At 44.4% G+C, this 18,525-nt stretch overlaps 2 protein-coding genes across 12 annotated transcripts in view; one reads left to right on the top strand and one right to left on the bottom strand.

The window, feature by feature from the left end:
* The window catches only part of PRPF18 (pre-mRNA processing factor 18), a 104,930-nt gene extending 97,422 nt beyond the window's left edge, over positions 1–7,508 (bottom strand). For both annotated transcript variants that reach the window (XM_045069167.1, XM_045069168.1), the window contains exon 1: positions 7,380–7,508. In XM_045069167.1, the coding sequence (XP_044925102.1) occupies positions 7,380–7,508 (129 nt within the window). The remainder of the gene's footprint in view (positions 1–7,379) is intronic.
* Positions 7,428–18,525, top strand: part of BEND7 (BEN domain containing 7) — a 79,222-nt gene continuing 68,124 nt past the window's right edge. For 8 of the 10 annotated variants that reach the window (XM_045069162.1, XM_045069158.1, XM_045069164.1 and 5 more), the window contains exons 1-2: positions 7,436–7,567; positions 9,893–9,976. In XM_045069162.1, the coding sequence (XP_044925097.1) occupies positions 7,507–7,567; positions 9,893–9,976 (145 nt within the window). In that variant the 5' untranslated portion in view covers positions 7,436–7,506. Of the gene's footprint in view, positions 7,568–9,892; positions 9,977–18,525 lie in introns of all 10 variants that reach the window. The other 2 variants (XM_045069166.1, XM_045069165.1) reach the window with 2 other exon arrangements.

Here is an 18,525-nt window from a genome sequence, read left to right as displayed (position 1 = left end):
GATGCCAAATAGCCAAAGGAATCTTAAGAAGGACAAAGCTGGAGTTATCACAATCCCAGACTTCAATATATACTACAAAGCTATAGTAATCAAAACAGTATGGTATTAGCCTAAAAATAGACACATAGATCAATAGAACAGGCTGAAAGCCTAGAAATAAATCCATACTTACATGGTCAATTAATCTATGACAAGGGAGGCAAGAATATACAGTAAGGAAAAGACAGTTTCTTCAACAAATGGTGTTGGGGAAAAGGGACAGCTATACACTAAAGAATAACACTGGACCACTATCTCACACCATCTACAAAATAAACTCAAAATGGGTTAAAGACCTAAATGTGAGACCTGGGACCATAAACTCCTAGAAGAAAACATAAGCAGTAATCTTTCTGCTGTTGTCTTAGCAACATTTTTCTAGATATATCTCCTCAGACAAGGAAAACAAAAGCAAAAGTAAACTGTTGGTACTACACCAAAATGAAAGTCTTTTGCACAGCGAAGGAACCCATCTACAAAATGAAAAGGTAACCTGCTGAACGGGAGAAAATATTAGCAAATGATACATCCAATAAGGGATTAATATCCAGAGTACATAAAGTATACAACTCAGCACAAAAACAACAAATAATCCAATTTAAAAACGGGCAGAGGCAATGAATAAACATTTTTCCAAAGAAGACATACAGATGGTCAACAGACATATGAAAAGATGTACAACATCACTCATCACCAGGGAAATACAAATCAAAACCAAACAAGTTATTACCTCACACCTGTCAGAATGAATGAAATTGAAAACATGAGAAATAAGTGTTGGTGAGGATGTGGGAAAAAAGGAACCCTTGTGAACTGTTGGTGGCAATGCAAACTGATGCATTGTTGGAAAACAGTACAGAGGGCCCAAAATACTGAAAACAGAATCACCATATGATGCAAAAATTCCATGACTATATATTCATCTAAAGAAAATAAAAATACTAATTTTAAAAGACATATGCACTCCAATGTTTATTGCGGTGTTATTTACAATAGCCAAGATATGGAAGGAACCCAAATGTCCACGCATAGATGAAAGGATAAAGCAAATGTGGTACAGATATACCATGGAATATTACTCAGCCATAAAAGAGAGATATGTTGGGGTGCCTGGGTGGCTTAGTTGTCTGCCTTCAGCTCAGGTCATGATCCCAGGGTCCTGAGATTGAGCCCTGCATCTGGCTCCCTGCTTGGCAGGAAGCCTCTTTCTCCCTCTCCCAATCCCCCTGCTTGTGTTCCCTCTCTTGCTGTTGCTGTCAAATAAATACATAAAATCTTAAAAAAAAAAAAAAGATATGTTGCCAGGTACAACAACATGCATGGATCTGGAGGGTATAATGTTATGTGAGATATGTCAGAGAAGGACAAATAGCATGTGATTTCACTCACATGTGGAATTTAAAAAATGAACCAAACAGACAAAAGAAAAAAAAAAAAGAGAGAGAGAGAAAGAAATAAAAGAACAGATTCTTAAGAACAGAAAACAAACTGGTGGCTGCCGGAGGAGAGGTGGGGGTTGGGAATGGGCGAAACAGATAAAAGGAATCAAGAGCATACTCACCTTGAGGAGCACTGAGTAAAGTATAGAATTGTTAAATCATTATAGTGTACACCTCAAACCAATATAACACGGTACGTTAATACACTTCCATTAAAATAGACAAAAGCAAATGTACAAGAATATCCATCAACAATAGAATGGATTAAAAAAAAAAAAACTGTGGTAGATTTAGATGATGAAATAACATAGGGCAGGGGCGCTTGGGTGGCTCAGTGGGTTAAAGCCTCTGCCGTGGGCTCAGGTCATGATCTCAGGGTCCTGAGATCGAGACCCGTGTCGGGCTCTCTGCTCACCAGGGAGCCTGCTTCCTCCTCTCTCTCTGCCTGCCTCTCTGCCTACTTGTGATCTCTGTCAAATAAATAAATAATATCTTAAAAAAAAAAAAAAAAAAGAAAACACACAGCAATGGAAAAGAGTGAACCGTCCCTCTAGCCAACATGAATGAATCTCACATACAGGACGCTGACCAAAAGAAGCCTGACACAAAACAGAAAGTTCAAGAACAGGCACATATGGAGGTATGGTGACAGAAGTTAGAACTGTGGTTTCCCTAGGGGATTATCTGGGGTAGGGGGGCCACAGGGGAGCCTGCTGCTGGGCTGGAAATGTTCTGTATCTTAATCTGGGGGGAGGGAGTTTACACAGATGTATACCCAAGTAAAAGGAATTGAAGTGTACACACCATATTTATATTCTTTACCAAATATAAATTAGATCTTAATAAAAAAGAACATTAAATATTTATTTTAAAGAAACGACAGAAATGTAGAAATGTAGAAATGCATCACATTTAAGATAATCACAAAACCAGTATACCATTTTGAAGTTTCACTAAAAAAAGAGTTTTAGGATGCCTGTGTGGCTCAGTTGGTTAAAGCGGCTGCCTTTGGCTTTGGTCATGATCCCAGCATCCTGGGATGGAGCCCCGAGTCAGGGTCTCCTCAGCAAGAAGTCTGCTTCTCCCTCTCCCACTGCCTGCCACTTCCTCTGCTTGTGCTATCTCTGTGTGTTTTTGTGTGTCAAATAAATAAATGGAATCCTTAAAAAGAAAAAAAAAAGTTTTAGGATTTTCCTCATTTGCAAATTCCTCTTGGTAGTAATATCTACCAACCTCATATAGCAACTAAGAGTATTAGATAATGTAAAAATATCAATGCTATAAGGTAATATTTGTGGAGCCTTCCAAGATACCATTTTCACTTAAGTAATCTCTTAGAAATACAACTTCCATTCTTCTAAAACACAGTAAGTAAAACCCATAAAGTAAATGAAAGAGGAACTTGAGTTAGGCCAGCAACAAATTGATAAATTGATAATTGGTACTAAAGTAGATCTGCCCACTCTTTCCATGACCCTTCTGATAGGCAATTCTCATTCAACTGAAAAGTTAATGTTTATCCTAACATTAAATCTTCCTGAAGGATTCCAGAATCTACCTGGGACAAAATACTCAATTCCAGAAACTCCAATTAAAGATTTATAAAGTTTCAAGCCCAATAATACCATCCTGCTTATCTCCTTTTTGAAAGTTATTAATAAAACAAACAAGGTTGCAGTTGTCTCTCTGTATATAAATAGCATGGATCAAATCATAATTCCTATAAATCAGAGCTGTCCAGTGTGGTAGCCACTAGCCATATGTGGCTACTGAGCACCTGAAATTTCACTAATCTGAATTGATCTGTCTGTCCTCTAAGTAAAATATACACATCATCTTCAAAATTTCATACAAAAATGAACATAATATATCTCATTCATATTTTTATATTGATTACATGTCAAAATGATAGTATTTTTAATACACTGGGTTAAATAAGGTATACTACAATGAATTTAACCAGCTTATTTTTAGTTTTTCTAATGTGGCTAACAGAAAACTTTAAATTCTTTATAATGGCCGGCATTATATTTCTATTGGACAGCAGAGATCTAACTAAAGATGGAAAGTTCATAATGCTATTTCTCTTAAGACAGAGTTTTCAAAAGAGTTTTAAGAATTAGGATGAAGCTTGATTAAATGTTTTCTGGCCAAATTACATGTCTTTACCAATAATTAAAATCTATGTTGAATCTTCATAATCAACTGAGTTTTTGTATTCTCATCTGATGTTTGAGCCCCATGAAGCCACAGGTTATTTAATTTCCCTGAGCTTTAATAATATGTAATATGTAAACCTATAGTTCTAAAACATTTCAGGGCTTTGTACTATTGAGGCAGAGAAATGACCTCCAGAGAAATAATCTCCAACCTGACTTTCCAGGATGCCCCAATACAAATGATACATTCAATTCACCAAAAATGCTATTAAATGAACTGTGTTCTCCTAAATTCATATGTTGAAGCCCTAACCCCCAATATGACCATATTAAGAAGTGGGGGCTTTGGGAAATAGGTTTAGATGAGGTCCTGAGGATGCAGTGCTAATAGATTAGTGTCCTTATAAGAGGAGGAAAAGATCAGAACTCTCTGATGTGAGGACACTGTGAAAAAGCAGCCATCTACAAACCAGGAAGAGAGCTCTCACCAGGAACTGAACCTGCCAGACCTTCATCTGGGACTTCTAGTCTTCAGAACTGGGAGAAAATAAATTTTGATAGTTTAAACCACCTAGTCTACTGTATTTTGTTATGGTAGTTCAAGCAACAAACACAGATACCTACTGCTTAAAGCAATCTCTCTCTTTTTTTTTTTTTTGACAGAGAGAGATCACAAGTAGGCAGAGAGGCAGGCAGAGAGAGAGGAAGGGACGCAGGCTCCCTTCTGAGCAGAGAGCCCAATGCAGGGCTTGATCCCAGCATCCTGGGATCATGACCTGAGCTGAAGGCAGAGGCTTTAACCCACTGAGCCACCCAGGCGCCCCACAAAGCAATCTCTTTTTTATTAAATATCATAATTAATCTTTATCTAAGGCTATGAATACGTACTTTTGTTATATAAAGGCATAGTGACTTGCACAATGTGAAAAATAAAAAATAAATATTTGTTAATTTTCTCTGTGTTTTTAGGACAGGTCTGACCCATGGCCTCTGTAGACCAACTCACTCATAGACCACCTTTGCCGAGCCAGGAAAAAGGGTCAAGGAAAATTATTACTATCTAAAAACATTGTTACTTCAAAATATTTCATTCTTGGGGTGCCTAGGTAGCTCAGTGGTTTAAGCCTCTACATTTGGCTCACGTCATGATCTCAGGATGCTGGGATCGAGCCCCGCATCGGGCTCTCTGCTCAGCGGGGAGGCTGCCTCTCCCTCTCTCTCTGCCTTCCTCTCTGCCTACTTGTGATCTCTCTCTGTCAAATAAATAAATAAAATTTTTAAAAAAATATTTCATTCTTAATTATATAAAAATATTTTCTTCAATACATGGAACTTATATTTCTATTCTAACTGAAAATGCAAAGGTGTTCATCTCTCCCCTAGAGATTTTCTTCCTGGTGTGACACCTGCAATGATTTCACCAGAGTTTAAGCATAATAAAATCTCATTTTATGCTCCAAGGCAGGAACGATCCTAAATGTTCCTCAACCAGTATAGTATGCAACCTTGTGGTTTTAGGGAACAACATTTAAGTAAACATCACAAAAAAGAAAGGGTCCGAGCCTAGATAACAAAATGGTATGTTTGTTTCTTCAGAAACATTCAAAACATCATGAGATGTGTACTGCCTGACTTTGAAGAAAGAAAGGGAGAGGTAAGGAAGAGAACCAAATAACATAGTGGATTTAATCCCTTTTTATCACTTTAATCCCTTTTGCTACCTTTTGGAGCTCCAAGGGGTCTAAGTTACTCCAAGAAAACTATACAAAATTTTGTGTGTCCTCTACATATTTTCTGGGAGAAGGACCCTTAGGTTTGAACATAATCTCCAAGGAAACAATGACCCAGAAAAGGTTAAGAACCTCTTGTTTAAGGTTTGTTTAATAAAAGTGAATGGACATTTCTCCTCACACCTGGTCAGGTAGAACACCCAGCCTCCTCACTTGCAGCATACTGCCTTACAAAAAGACCTTAGAAGGTATACCAGGCTTGCTTCCACTATCTGATTACCTTATTCCTTGGTTTTGTTTCCTGGTGTTGTGTATCCTAGCTGCCTTCAGCTTCCCCCTTGCTCAAAGTTGTCCTATTCGTGTATCCCAGTTAAACAGAGGTACTGTCTCCTCCTCTGAGTGTGACCTGTGATGAAATGTATCGCATTTATCAACATACTCTTTTCCCTTATTCCTCGCCACTCTTTTAGGGCCACGTGAGTTTGCCACCCGGCTGAATGCATTGTCCATCTCTTTACTCTCTTTTGTATTTAGGTCTAGGGACGGTCAGTTTGGTGAGGTACTTTTAAGCATGTCAGATTACCGTCCTGTACTGCCATTCCCAGGTGGTGTAAAATTCTCTTCCATTCCCACCCTAAAGAGGTTCTAAGAAGGAAATGGCGTGCTCCTAGCTCCCCAGAGAAGAATGTTATATAAAAGTAATAAAAGCATTGTTGCTGTCAATTATTTTGGCACTATTACACCAGGTGGCAGAGTCCCCCCCCCCCCGCCCCGCCCGGCCCGGCACCTGCCTTGGCCGTTTCTTCTCTAAAGTCAGCAAAGCCATCGAGCACCCACTGACGTAGCACCCCTTGTTCCTTCCACCCGCTCCAAGCCCCACATTCCAAGTTGTCTCCTTGAATATAACTCCGGATCCTTCTACAACCCTCTTTGTTGGTGAAGAAGAATTGAAGCTCACTCTTTTCTATACTCTTCTTACCAGTAAATTCTCAAATCTCTTCGTTTCCCGGCAGAGCGCGGAGGGTAAGTTGTGTGTGTGTGTGTGTGTGTAATTTGTGTTTCCTAAAACTTGCATGAAGCCCGTGAGTGTGGCCCTCCGTGTGTGTGTGTGTGTGTGTGTGTGTAGTGTGTGTGTGTGTGTGTGTGTGTAGTGTGTGTGTGTTTCCTAAAACTTGCATGAAGCCCGTGAATGTGGCCCTCCGACATCCTGCCTCTCAAGGCAAGGAGTGGGCTGGCCGGAGGGTCCCCGACACCCAGCACTACGTATAACAAGCTCGGCCCCGGGAAGCGGTGGCGACAGGCAGGCGAGCTCGGGGCCGAGAGCCGGGCCCCAAGCAGCAGCGCCCCGACCCCCCGACCCCCGCGTCCAGCCGAGCCCGCAGTCCCCGCGGGAAGGCCGGCCGGCCGGGCCGAGGGCGCTGCGCCGCGGCCTCCGGCTCCTCTTCAGGGCGCCGCGCGTCCAGGCCGGTGGGTGGCGGCTGCCCGGGCCCCCGGGGATGGCGGCGGCCGCGCTCCGCCAGCAGGTGGCCCCGGGGTCCCGGCGGCGCCGCCTCCTCCCCGGTGCCCCTCCTCCCGCGGGGGCGGTCAGCGCCCCGACCCGGCTCGCACCCCGCCGCCGCCACCGCCGCCGCCGCCGCCGCTGCCGCCGCCCTCGGCCCGCCCGCCGCGTCCCCGGGGCCGCGCTCGCCGCCGCCGCCGCGTCCGGAGCAGCGCCCAGGCCGGCCCGCGGCCAGCGCGCAGGGCGCCGGCAGCACCCGGCCCGCCGCGCCGCGCCCTCCCCGCCCCCAACTCGCTCCCCAACGGAAAGTTCGGCTCCGGCTGCGTGTGGCACAGAGACCGGGAATGAGAGGGGGTCGGGGGGCGTGCTGAGGGGACCGGGCGGCGGCGGCGAGGCGGGGGCAACTTCTCCCGGGAAAGCGCCTCCTGCCGACCCCGCAAGCCGCAGCCCCCGAGTGGGCTCGAGGTGGTTTTTCCCTTGCCTTTGCCTCCCCCTGCGGATTCAAGACACGGACCTTGGTCCTGGCGCTCCCGCTGCCGGGTGACAAGAGCCAGCGCCGCCACCACCGCCGCCGCCTCGGCCGCCGCTCCCTCCGCCCGCCGGCCGCCCACCGGCCGCAGCCCCTGCCTCCTGCCAGCACCATGGAGTTCTCCGAGAGGAAAAGGAGCAGGAAATCCCAGAGCTTCAAACTGGTGAGCCGAGGTAAGCGGCGGGCCGCGCCGGGCCGGGCGGGGGGCGTGCGGGCGGCGGAGGGAGGACTTGGCGCCGCGTAAACATCCCCGCGCCCGGCCCGCCGCCCCTCGCCCCGCGCCGCGGCCGCGCGTCCCAGCCGGGGGTCCGGGCTTCCGGGACCCCCGAATCTCCTCCCGCGGGGGCCGGGGCCGCACACGCCGCGCGGCGGGGAAAGTTGTGCGGGGGGGAGGCAGGATGTTATTCAGCGTAAACAAGTCGGAGGGCACATCAGGAAATTAGCAAACAATGACACTTGGGGAGCCGAGAGCCTTCTTTGGTATTCCACTCCTGTGGCTAGGTTGGGGGGTGGGGGAGAACTGCCTCTCCGTCAGGCCGTGCACACACGGATACCGACCAATGGTTGTGGGTTTGCTTTTTTCCCCCAAACAGAAGCAAAAAAAAAAAAAAAAAAAAAAAAAAAAAAAAAAAAAAGGTGGTGGTTCTCTTAAGAACCAGAAAGAAGCTCGTTAGGTGTACGAGCCCAAATGAGAATTGTTGACCTCCGGCATCTTTTCTAGAGACGTTATTTGGGTTGGAAAGGTGTTTAGGAAGAGATCACTTATCGGTCAGAAAAGTATCCCTATTTAAAAAAAAAAAAAAAATTCCAGCGGGTTCCTGACGATTTAACAGGTGTACATCGCGGTCTTTGGGCTTGGGTCTATTTTATCAGGGGAGGGGAAAGTTGAATCGCCTTGTCTGTGTTCAGTTACTTGTCAGAGGCTTTCTTTTCCTGACTGGACTTTGTCAGAGACGATGAGAACTTGAGATAAGAGCAGAAATAAATATATGTCTATTAAAATGCATTGTGTCACCTTAAATAAGAGAGAGGTGACTTTTCTCGTCCTAATGTCACAAGTCCTGGTACTGAGTTTAGAATCACCTTGTTGAACTATCTTCTTTGAGTCAACTTGAGGTCAAAACCAAACCACAGAACCTGTCCCCTTTTCTCTGTTGTTTTATCTAGCATTGGCATCAGAGTAGAAAGCAAGGCGATTGTTTCAGCAACCTGGGGAAGTCACATGTGAGCTGATGAAAATTAGAGGGTGATTCCAAGTAATAGAGCTTTTCAAGCTAAGCTGAGCTAACTATGATGTAGATTCAATAAAGCCTGCTTTTGGCTAGCCTGAAAATGGTCTGATTATAGACATTTTGAAGATCTGTTCATGTCTATTCCCCCTGATTTAGTTTGGATAGTGTTTAATGAAAGAGGCCTGAGATCGTTTTACGTATTCAAAATATTTGGCTCTTCCCTCTTTCTCTGTGTGGATTACTCAGTCATTTGTACTTAAAAAAAAAAACAAAAAAACCTCTCTATATGTGACTGGCCTGTTGGTCTATTGATTCATTCAGGAATGTAGGTTGCTTTCTTATTTATGACCTCAGAAAACTTCCTACTTTATCTGAAAAGTGAGAATAGTTTTGTAGACCTTGTTCTGTCAGGTCTCAAGTCACAAAAAAAGGAATGGCTGTTAAGAAGGAACCTCTATTTTCTCACCTAGATGATCCTACCTTTTAGATAATAGACCATGGGCAAGCCCAGGAGCCTCGGTAGAGAAGAAGGAAGCTCCTAAAGTACTGTATTGTAAAGTTTGACTGACATAGCAAGTTTTTCTTTTTACTTTTTTTCCTCTCTTTAAATTATGGGTCTGATTCTTCTCTCTGCAGGTGCATTTTTAGCAAATAAACTATTGCATATTAAAGTGCAGTAGCTGAATGCAAAAGATTGTGAGAAAGATGAGAATCTCGCGTTCTTATCTAGATTATACTATATTTGAAATAACAAATCAGTATTTTTCGTGTGTGCTTTCCGGTAAGCTGCTTAAAGGCTGGGATTTTGCTGGGTAAACTGAGAAAACTGAGTGTCGGGTTACCCTAAAGCATACTCTTGATATACTGTACTCATGGAAATGAGTTGAGATAATTTTGGAATCACCCTCCTGGCCTATGATTGGGCAAGGTTTTTCTTTCCCTTATAAACATAGTTGTCATTTGAAAGCAAAGAGACCTAGTAATTGGCATCTCTGGGCCAAATTTACTGTGAAAACCATGTGATCAGCAAAGCTATTTTCTAAAGTCAAAGTAATATTTCAAGTCTGTGTACTTCTTCAGAGTAAGCAAAGTTTTAGGGATTATTAGTGACTATAAATTCGGTGATTAATTGAGTTCTTGGAAATTATGTTTATAATTTAAAGTATAGATTCTACTTCTTATATATAAGGAGAGTTAGTTTTTATTATTTTTTTCATAACTTGCAGGTCATTAGAATTTTAATTTTTGGTTGTTTTTTCATCCCAGATTATCACCATGAGGTATATAAGATCTCAGAATTCAGCAACGATGTTAATGGGGAGGCCAAAGAGACACAACCCATTTATTTAGGTAGGTTCCTATGTCAATTAATTTCTCAGCAAAACAGTGTGGCCATTTGCAGTTAGGGGGAAGGGGAAAAAAAAAAAAGGTTGTGCCAGAACGGGAAATGTCTGCCATTGCTTAATGTATGACATTCTTTTCAAGACCTTTTATTTTACAGATTGCCAATATATCCCTTATTAACATTGCTAAAAGTTGTAATTTCAGACATAAATGTTTATTAGTGTCTACACACAGTGCTAATTATCACTCACTCTCAGAGCCAGATGCTGACTGTGCAGGTTTGTCGCTCTGTGCTCACCCCATTTACATTGCATATTCGCTGGCATGCTTCACTGGCAATAGTTTGTGTAATTGGGGTATTACATCTTTGACATCTGGATAACAGAAATTCAATTTCCAGGAAGCTGCTATTTGTTTGGTTTTGCTTCTGCCTTGGGTGGGATGGAGGATTAATATGCTGTCTTATTATAAAGTCCCTTCACCTCTGTGGCCTGGTTGCTAATCCTGCCATGACAAAATTAAATTAAATCTACAGTCAAAAAGCGTAAGGAAAATCAAAGTGTGATTGTCCACCTAACCACCGCTTGAGAATACTAGCTATCATTTTCCTGGACCTGTGTGCATTTCACCCCGATACCTGTGGTCAGGGTGACTAGCCATACTTTTTGCTCTTACCATCCTCATTCCCAGCTCCCCTTAGGGACAGGCCGAGCAAAAGTGGTGTCCGGGAGACCATCCGACAAGGCTAGCTGCATGATGAATAAGTAGGTGGTCAGAAGCATTGCCACTCTAAGTACAGCTTTTGGGACAAATGTCATACAGGAGAGAACTTGAATGTGCAGTTCGTTATTTGCAGACTGTGAACCCAAAATGCAAACAACTTGCGATTTTGCCACTAAGAGTGAGTACCCAGAGAGGAGGAGAAGTAGGATTAGAGAGTAAACAGTGGCGTGTGGCTTCCATCTTGCCCATCCTGAGCATCCCCACCATTCTTGGTAGTGATGTAAGAGCTGGGTGCTGCATGGCAAGGGAGCATAAACTGGGAGACAGTTGGGGCAAGAGTGATGAAAAGCAAGGGTCAGCTTTGCCTGCTCCCTGAGGAGTATGGAGGGCTGAAGGACGTAGGATTGGTGCAGATCCCAACAACGTGAAAGCCACATGGTGGAGTCCTCAGCCACCAGGATCTCTCTTTCTGGCTTTGAGAGAGAGAAACGGTGGGATGCGGTGGACAGAGAAATGAAAACGGATACTTGAGTGAGGTAAAACAGGAGGGAAGTATCAGCAAACAAACTTAGTGGTCATAAGTGACCACTGAAAGCATGTAGATCTCTGTACTCAAGCAGAGACTGTCACTGAGGCCGGCAGCTGTGCTCAGCACCTGTTTACGGTTAAGAGAACTAAAAACCAAAAAGTGAATAGTCAAGTGAAATGCTACAACCCAGAAGGAGAATATTCTTGGTTGGCACTCTCTTCAGTTCCTTAAACTTAATCAGTTGGAATTTTGTATTTTCAGTTCCTTAAGCTTGATTGGTTGGAATTCTGTATCTAAGTACTACTCGATATAGTCATTGGAAATGAGGAATTTGCCCATTAGTAGAAAATTTACATTTATCATAAAAACGGAACATCATGTCCTTGGTTGAGTTATTCTCCAACAAAGCAGGCTGCTGTGTGTTTGGAAAACAGTAGGATGCTATACAGTGAGGTAATTCTGGGTATGACAGAGTAGGGGGCTGAACAATAGGAAGATGCTAGTTCTCAGAATTCAGGAAAATACAAACTCTTGAAAGGGGCACACGTTGCTGCTTTCATTTTTCCCAGCTCGAGTCCAGGAAGATAAGAGAACATTAGCAAAAGACCAGGATCAGAATAAGCTTTGCAAGTTCTGGTCAAGAAGGCCTCAGCCATGAGGAGACCAAAGATTGAACAGTGGCAGACGTGTGCCTGGCTTCCTTCTCAGTCTTGCTTATTCTGGGGGACGTGAGATGTAGTTCCCAAAGAACATTTTTATTTTGTGATTTCCAGTCATTTTTTTAAAAACTAGAGGAATAAGTGATTACACTATCATAATTTCTAGAGCAATTGGGAATAGTTACTGAAAACATAGGAAATTAAGATTTTGGTTGTCTATGATGTTCTAAAACAGGCATTTTTTAGTTTTTAGGTTCTCATTTCAAAACATAGATTTAAAGCATGCTTGTTTTATAAATTGCTTGAGTCTATCCGTGATGTTACTTGCTAGGGTGTAGAATTCAGTGTGAGGTTTATGACATCCAAGGGATTTTGTTAGCCAAACGCCAGAAGAACAGTTTCAAATACAATCTAGTCCTAATACATGGCCCCTAGGATGTTGTATAGGATTTTCTGTGTTCAGACATATGTCGTATTTTTAATACTATCCGCACCTGTAATATTAAAGTTCACATCTCAGGAAAAGAGAGTGAGTTCTCCAGGTTTTGGCAGTGTTCCCACATGAAATTTATTTCTCTGGAATATTTTTAGGCTGTTGACTAATGCAGCACATCCAACATGGTAGGATAGCTCAGTAGTGTGAATGACTTGGCTGAGTCCTTTCAGACTTACCCACACATTTTTAGTGTGATAATAGGGCCAGAGGAGGTTACTTTGCCCTGTGGACATTGACATTGTCAGGCGGGCTGTGATGGGCGACCATAAAAATTTGAGTCCTGTTTGGAGAAAAACAATTATCTGTTTTAATCAACTCAACAGATTTTTTTTTTTTTTAGAAAAGACTATGTGCTCAGTGCTTTTCTGGGATGAGAGTGGGATTGGGGGTAACCAAAGAAATGGAAAGGACAGAGACCTTGTTCTCAAAGATGAAATCCAGTTGAGGAGATGGGGCACATTCAGAGCACAGTTAAGGAACAATGTTCAGTGACTGTAACAGCTCCCGTTGCTGTGCACTTTCTGTGCACATGGTGTTGACCTGAATCCCTCACATGAATTATGTTCATTTATCCCTCGCGGCAAACCTGTAAGTCATTATCCTCCCCATTTTGTACAGGAGACATAGATGTTTAGTGGCCTGCCAGAGGCCGCTCAAGTAGTAACGGTAATTAACCAACAAATACGGACCATCGGGGCAGTGAGCCACAGCAGCATGGGAAGGGAAGGATCAAATGGAGGGTCAAGTGGGGAGTCTCCCTCAAAGTTGGAGACCATTTGCATAGACAGAGGGGAGCTGGAGAAGGTTCCAGGTGCAAAAAGGTGCTGTAAGCTACAGCAGGGAAGTGTTGTCAGGATCAGATATTAAGTGAGCGTCATCCATTTAAGAACTGCTTTCACCTCTGTCATCCTGTGGTTTTGACTTCCTGTAAGGTCACTGGGGCAGGCATTCTTATTCCCATTACTTAGAGGACAGACCTGAGGCTCAGAGTAAAGCAACTTGCTCAGAAATAGCAGAACCTGGAGCGGACCCACAGCTCCTGTCCAGAGGCCTTTCCTCTCTACCATGCTGGGCCAGACAATTCAAGGATCATCAGGAGACCTTACTGGAAAGAACAAGGCACTTTTGGAAAATATATTAGTGAGACAGCAAGTTTATTACCCATAACAATAATACAAACTTTTGATAAAATCTCTTTTGAGATGTTGGGCTTTGTTTAGGTTTACTGTCATAAGATAGAAATTTGGAACATGTCTGTTTCTCAGGTGTTCGATCTCATTCATTTATTCATTTGACAAATATTTCTTGAGCTCCAATTACATGCCAGGCCCTGGCCTTGTCCTCATTCCTTTCAGTACTCGGTTCGGTTACACAGCTTTCAGAAGACAAAGAAAGCAAATGTTGTAGCCATGCCAGTTGAGCAGGATCGAGATGTCGGAATTTTGAAATCTTTGTCCATGGCTTTGCCAATGACAGCCACCCCCACCAGGGTCCCAGAGTCTCCTCAAAGATGACACACTCAATCCCTACCCACTTTTCCAGGCTAGGGCGCCAGCCTCTCATGACAACATAAATCTCCTTCCCGGAGACATAGACATGTGCGTGTGTTAAATGGGGGTGCTCTTCACCTAGAGTCCGGCAGCCTGGGTCCCGCTTGCTTCCTGTTTCTTCCCCAGAGGGAAAGGGCCCTGATGTGTTACCTCACCTGTGGCTGGAGTTCCATGAGTGAGAAACAACCTCAAATATCATGGAGGTCCGTCCAAGTGGGCCTGAGCGTTTCCTGGGGTTGGAAACACAGCCAGTAACTGTAGGGGTCATTTTGGAAGAGCTGGCTGTGTGCCAGCCACCATGGTAAGAACTTCGTGTGTTATCACAGGTGACACATCCCAAACCTACCTCCCCACCTCTGCGGGCATCTGCACGGCTTTTAGGGCACCCCCGTCACCCTGGAAAAACCTCTGATCGGAATGGTTTCTAAGGTTTCCTACAGCACTAACAGTAGACCTGCTCATCCTCTAGGTCCACAAATGGCTTCTTGAACAATTGCAAGCAAAGTCAAGGTTGAGAGAGCCTCTTGAGACTCTTGAACACTGATGGCTTCCTTGAGTAGAAGCGCGCCTGTAAATGTGCTTCTATTACCTTTAGATGCAGACAGAGACGCTCTTAGATATTACTCATGGTCTCAAGTTCGGGCGAAGTTTGCAGTTAGGCCTGTCACATACCGGGGTTAATCATTTAGCTAACATCACAACTGCGCATGAGGCAGGTGTTATACCGGCTATACAGACAGGAAGCAGAGCTTGGAGGTGCAAGTGATTCGCGCCAGAGCACACGGAAAGTAGTAGTTGAGCATGCTTTAGACTCCGGTGTCTTGACGCCCATTCCTCCCCTCTTTCACCATGGCAGTTCTGCCAGCTGTCCTGCCTGCCCTTCTGCCCTCATGGACTGAGTTGGGTGTGTAACGTCTCATCCTCTCCCCGGCAGAGCAGGGCCCCAGATGTGAGAGGCGGGGCACGGGCTCTCGGTGGAAGGGAGGGGTGGGCGGAAGCTTCCACTGGGCAGAGCCTAGGACCCACTTGGGAAGAAAGGAAGCCCAGTTAGTCGAACATTTGCTGTACGCAGGGCACTTCCCGTACTGGAGAAGTATTGTTATTTCCATTTTTAAATGAAAAATAGGCGTCTTTGGAAATGTCAGTTTGCCCAAGGTCAGAAAGCTCACAGGTGAGAGCCTGGCTGTGGACATGGCTCCCACGTTGTTGCTGCTCTGCTCTGCGAGGCAGCCTCTGAGAAACCCAGGCCCCCTTTCCTCCTCCCTTTGTCGTTCGTAGTCTGCTTCCAGCTCACCTTTCTAACCTTATCTCCCTCTTCCTCCTGCTAAAAACATGCGTTCGTGTCAGCCTGGTCTCTTAGCATTCCTTCCTGGAGCACCTTGCCCTGCCCAAGTGTGCACCTCTCTCCAGCCTGTTCTCTCCAGGCGCTCCCATGTCGTAGCCTGTTTCCAGACTCCATCTATTACAATCCTATCTCCTATTGGTTTTCAAAGCCCAATTCAAACATTACCTAAGCCTGGAGGCCTTCTCAGTTTGTCTAGCACAGTAGAGAGAAGTCAGGTTTGAAGTCAGAAAACCTTGGTTTGAGTCTCAGGTTAACAGTTAATAACACCTTGCACAAAACTCTTGAGGGTTTTTCTTTGTCTTCCGTAATAGAATAATAATGTGGGCCCTGACCTCCCCTGCAGGTTCTCCTCTAGCATGTAGGAAACCCCAATGACAAAACACTTTTTCAAAGTAGGAAATGCTGTATTCTGATTTTTATTATCCCCTTGTCTGTTCTCTTTCTGAAATAGAATTTAAATGTTCTTAATGTCTTAGCACTAAATAATAACATCACTCTTTTATGGCGCTTCCCATGTACTGCCTAATACCTACTAATTTTGTACACAGCTTTATTGCACTGCAAGTTACCCTGCAGACATGCCCATCATCCCCAAACCTGGACAATTACTGCATTGAACTGTGGTTGTTTATTTGCACCATCTCTCCTCCTGTAAATTGTAAGATCACAGAGCGAGTGTGACCTGGATTCTTTTTCATATCCTTTGAAGCACCCAGCACAGTATTGTGTTCATAATAGGTACCCAGATGATAGGTACTCAAATATCTAAGTGCGTGAGTAGCTTGGACACTGTCGTACAGACCAATGAAGAGTTGCTTTATTTTGTTTAAGGGGATTTTATTTATTTATTTTGAGAGAGAGAGAAGGAACACTAGCGGGGGGAGGGGCAGATGGAGAGGGAGAAGCAGACTCCCCTCTGAGCATGAGCCTGACGTGGAGCTTGATCCCAGGACCTTGAGATCATGACCTGAGCCAAAGGCAGAGGCTTAACCCATTGAGCCACCCTGAAGAGCTGCTTTAAAATACACCACTCTGGAGCACCTGGGTGGCTCAGTGGTTTAAGCCTCTGCCTTTGGCTCGGGTCATGATCTCAGGGTCTTGGGATGAAGCCCTGCATTGGACACTCTGCTCAGCAGGGGGCCTGCTTTCCCCTTCCCCTTCCCCTCTGCCTGCCTCTCTGCCTACTTGTGATCTCTGTCTCTGTCAAATAAATAAAATCTTTAAAAAAAAAATAGAATAAAATATACCACTCTGTTGAGATTTGGGGGACATTTAGTGAGCCAGACTAAAAAATGCCTCATTTAACTGGAAGAATCTTTTATAATATATTCAACTAGCGCAGAAATTTGGGATTTCTGATGTTGATTTGTGAGATACAACTTGAAACCTTTTTTCCCCCTTCAAACCTAGAAATACCAAAAAGGAGAGGACCTTGCATATGAAAGCCAGAGACATGTTGAAAATCAAAACAAAAATAGTCTGAGCTCTGCTAGCTCTCTGTGTGCTGTGACATTGGTACACCCTCTTCAGGGTGCTTAAGAGAGGACTGACCTGTTTATCAACTGATTTTTGGCATTGTCTGGGTCTCAGTTTCCAAAGGAAGCAAGTTTTCCTACCTGAATTTCAGAAAAACCAAAAGCCAAGCCTTCAGCAACAGACCTTGGTGCATGTGACACGGTGAGGGAGCACACGCGCTGTGCCCCCTCCCCAACGCCCTTCCGTGTCCCCAGGAAAAGTTGCTTCTTTCTGTTTCTCCAGACGTGGTGTGGCTCAGGAGCCACCCTTGGGGTAACGTGTATGACAGGTTGTGATCATTGGCTGTTCCTCCTCTGATTGTGACCAAATCATTTAAAAAATAAATAAAATAAAATAAAAAATTAAAAAAAAAAAAAAAACTCCAAGAAGGACAGGCTCTAAGGAGATGTATTAACAATTTAGCCTCTCTGGTTCCCATGGGAATATGGATTTTTTACTTTTGGAAGAAAATAACATGGCCATCTATAAGATAAAATAAAGATTTTGGAACAGTGTGTTTTGCATCTCCAAGTTAAAAATAGATCTAGGACATTTACAAAGCAACTCTGTTATTCTCATAAGTCACAGATTCCTGGAGCGGATGCTACCTGGAATCGATGTGCCCGAGTGTGTGCACGCAGTAGTGGGGGTGGTAGATCCTGCAAGGCGCATGTGCCCAACCCTGGAGGGATTTGTCCAGGTGCTGGGCCACTTGGATTGCTCCTTGCCTGAACATCTTCATTATTTGTGGCTTTCAGGTTAGGATTAAGACTCCTCAGCCTGACAGATAAGACTCTGAGTGAACTGCCACCTGTTTCTTTGGAGCTCATTGCTGACATTGTCCTTCGCAGGCGTCACCCATACCAGACCTCTTTTATTCCTGCAGTAGGAATCCTTCCTGGCCTTTGAGGCCAGGCACTTTCTCACCCTGGTGGCTGCACAGAAGCCGTAGAAATTCCTTTGCTTGGAATTTCACACTTGCATCATCCTCCCTCTGCTTGGCTTGTCTTTCTCTTCTCCCTAAAGTCTTCAAGTTGATGAAACTTCTTTCAGGAAGTCTTCTCTGATTGCCCTCACCTCTCCCCCACAGCCTCCAGGGCATGGTGCCATCACAGCCAAGGCATTGCTGGTTTACTTCTCTCTCCCTGCTGGGCTGTAAACTCCCTGAGAATCATCTCTGTGTCCCCACTGCCTAGCACCATGCTGGTCATGTGATAATCACCAGTACATGCTCAGGTAATGAGTAAGATGTCCACTTTTAAATGCAAAATTAAGTGGTGGATTCAGCTACTTTGAAACTTTATTATTCAACTCTTACCTCTAAGTTCCATCCTGGCTTCAGGGGCTGAAAATTTACACTCCCTTCTTAGTAGCTAACTGGACCTCACATATCAGGAGTAAAATTTGTCAACACTGATCACAGATGATTTAGTTTTCATTTCCTAATTTTGTTCTTTTTGATTAGTTAATGGCAGGGCCCCCTCTTAAAGTTAAACCCTGAGAGAGGATGCATCCCTGTGCCTGTGTACGTGTACCAGCCCTGGCCCCCAGGGCCCTGCAGGTACACCATGTTGTAGGGGCCTCCCCGGATGCCGCAGTCCAGTGGGCCTGGCATCTGGCCTGCTGGGCTCTGCCCACCCCTGCTGCCCTCTCTGTCTAAGGCTTCATTTTTCCCATCTCAGCTTGAATTCCTGCAGGCCAAGACTCTGTTGACTGTGTTCCTAGTACACGATACTTG

This window comes from Mustela putorius, unplaced genomic scaffold, assembly GCF_011764305.1.
Source record: "Mustela putorius furo isolate JIRA1106 unplaced genomic scaffold, ASM1176430v1.1 tig00003913_pilon_pilon_pilon, whole genome shotgun sequence".
In the NCBI taxonomy this organism is placed as follows: domain Eukaryota; kingdom Metazoa; phylum Chordata; class Mammalia; order Carnivora; family Mustelidae; genus Mustela; species Mustela putorius.
The sequence above is the reverse complement of the archived record's forward strand: the minus strand, read 5'-3'. Positions and strand labels throughout refer to the sequence as shown.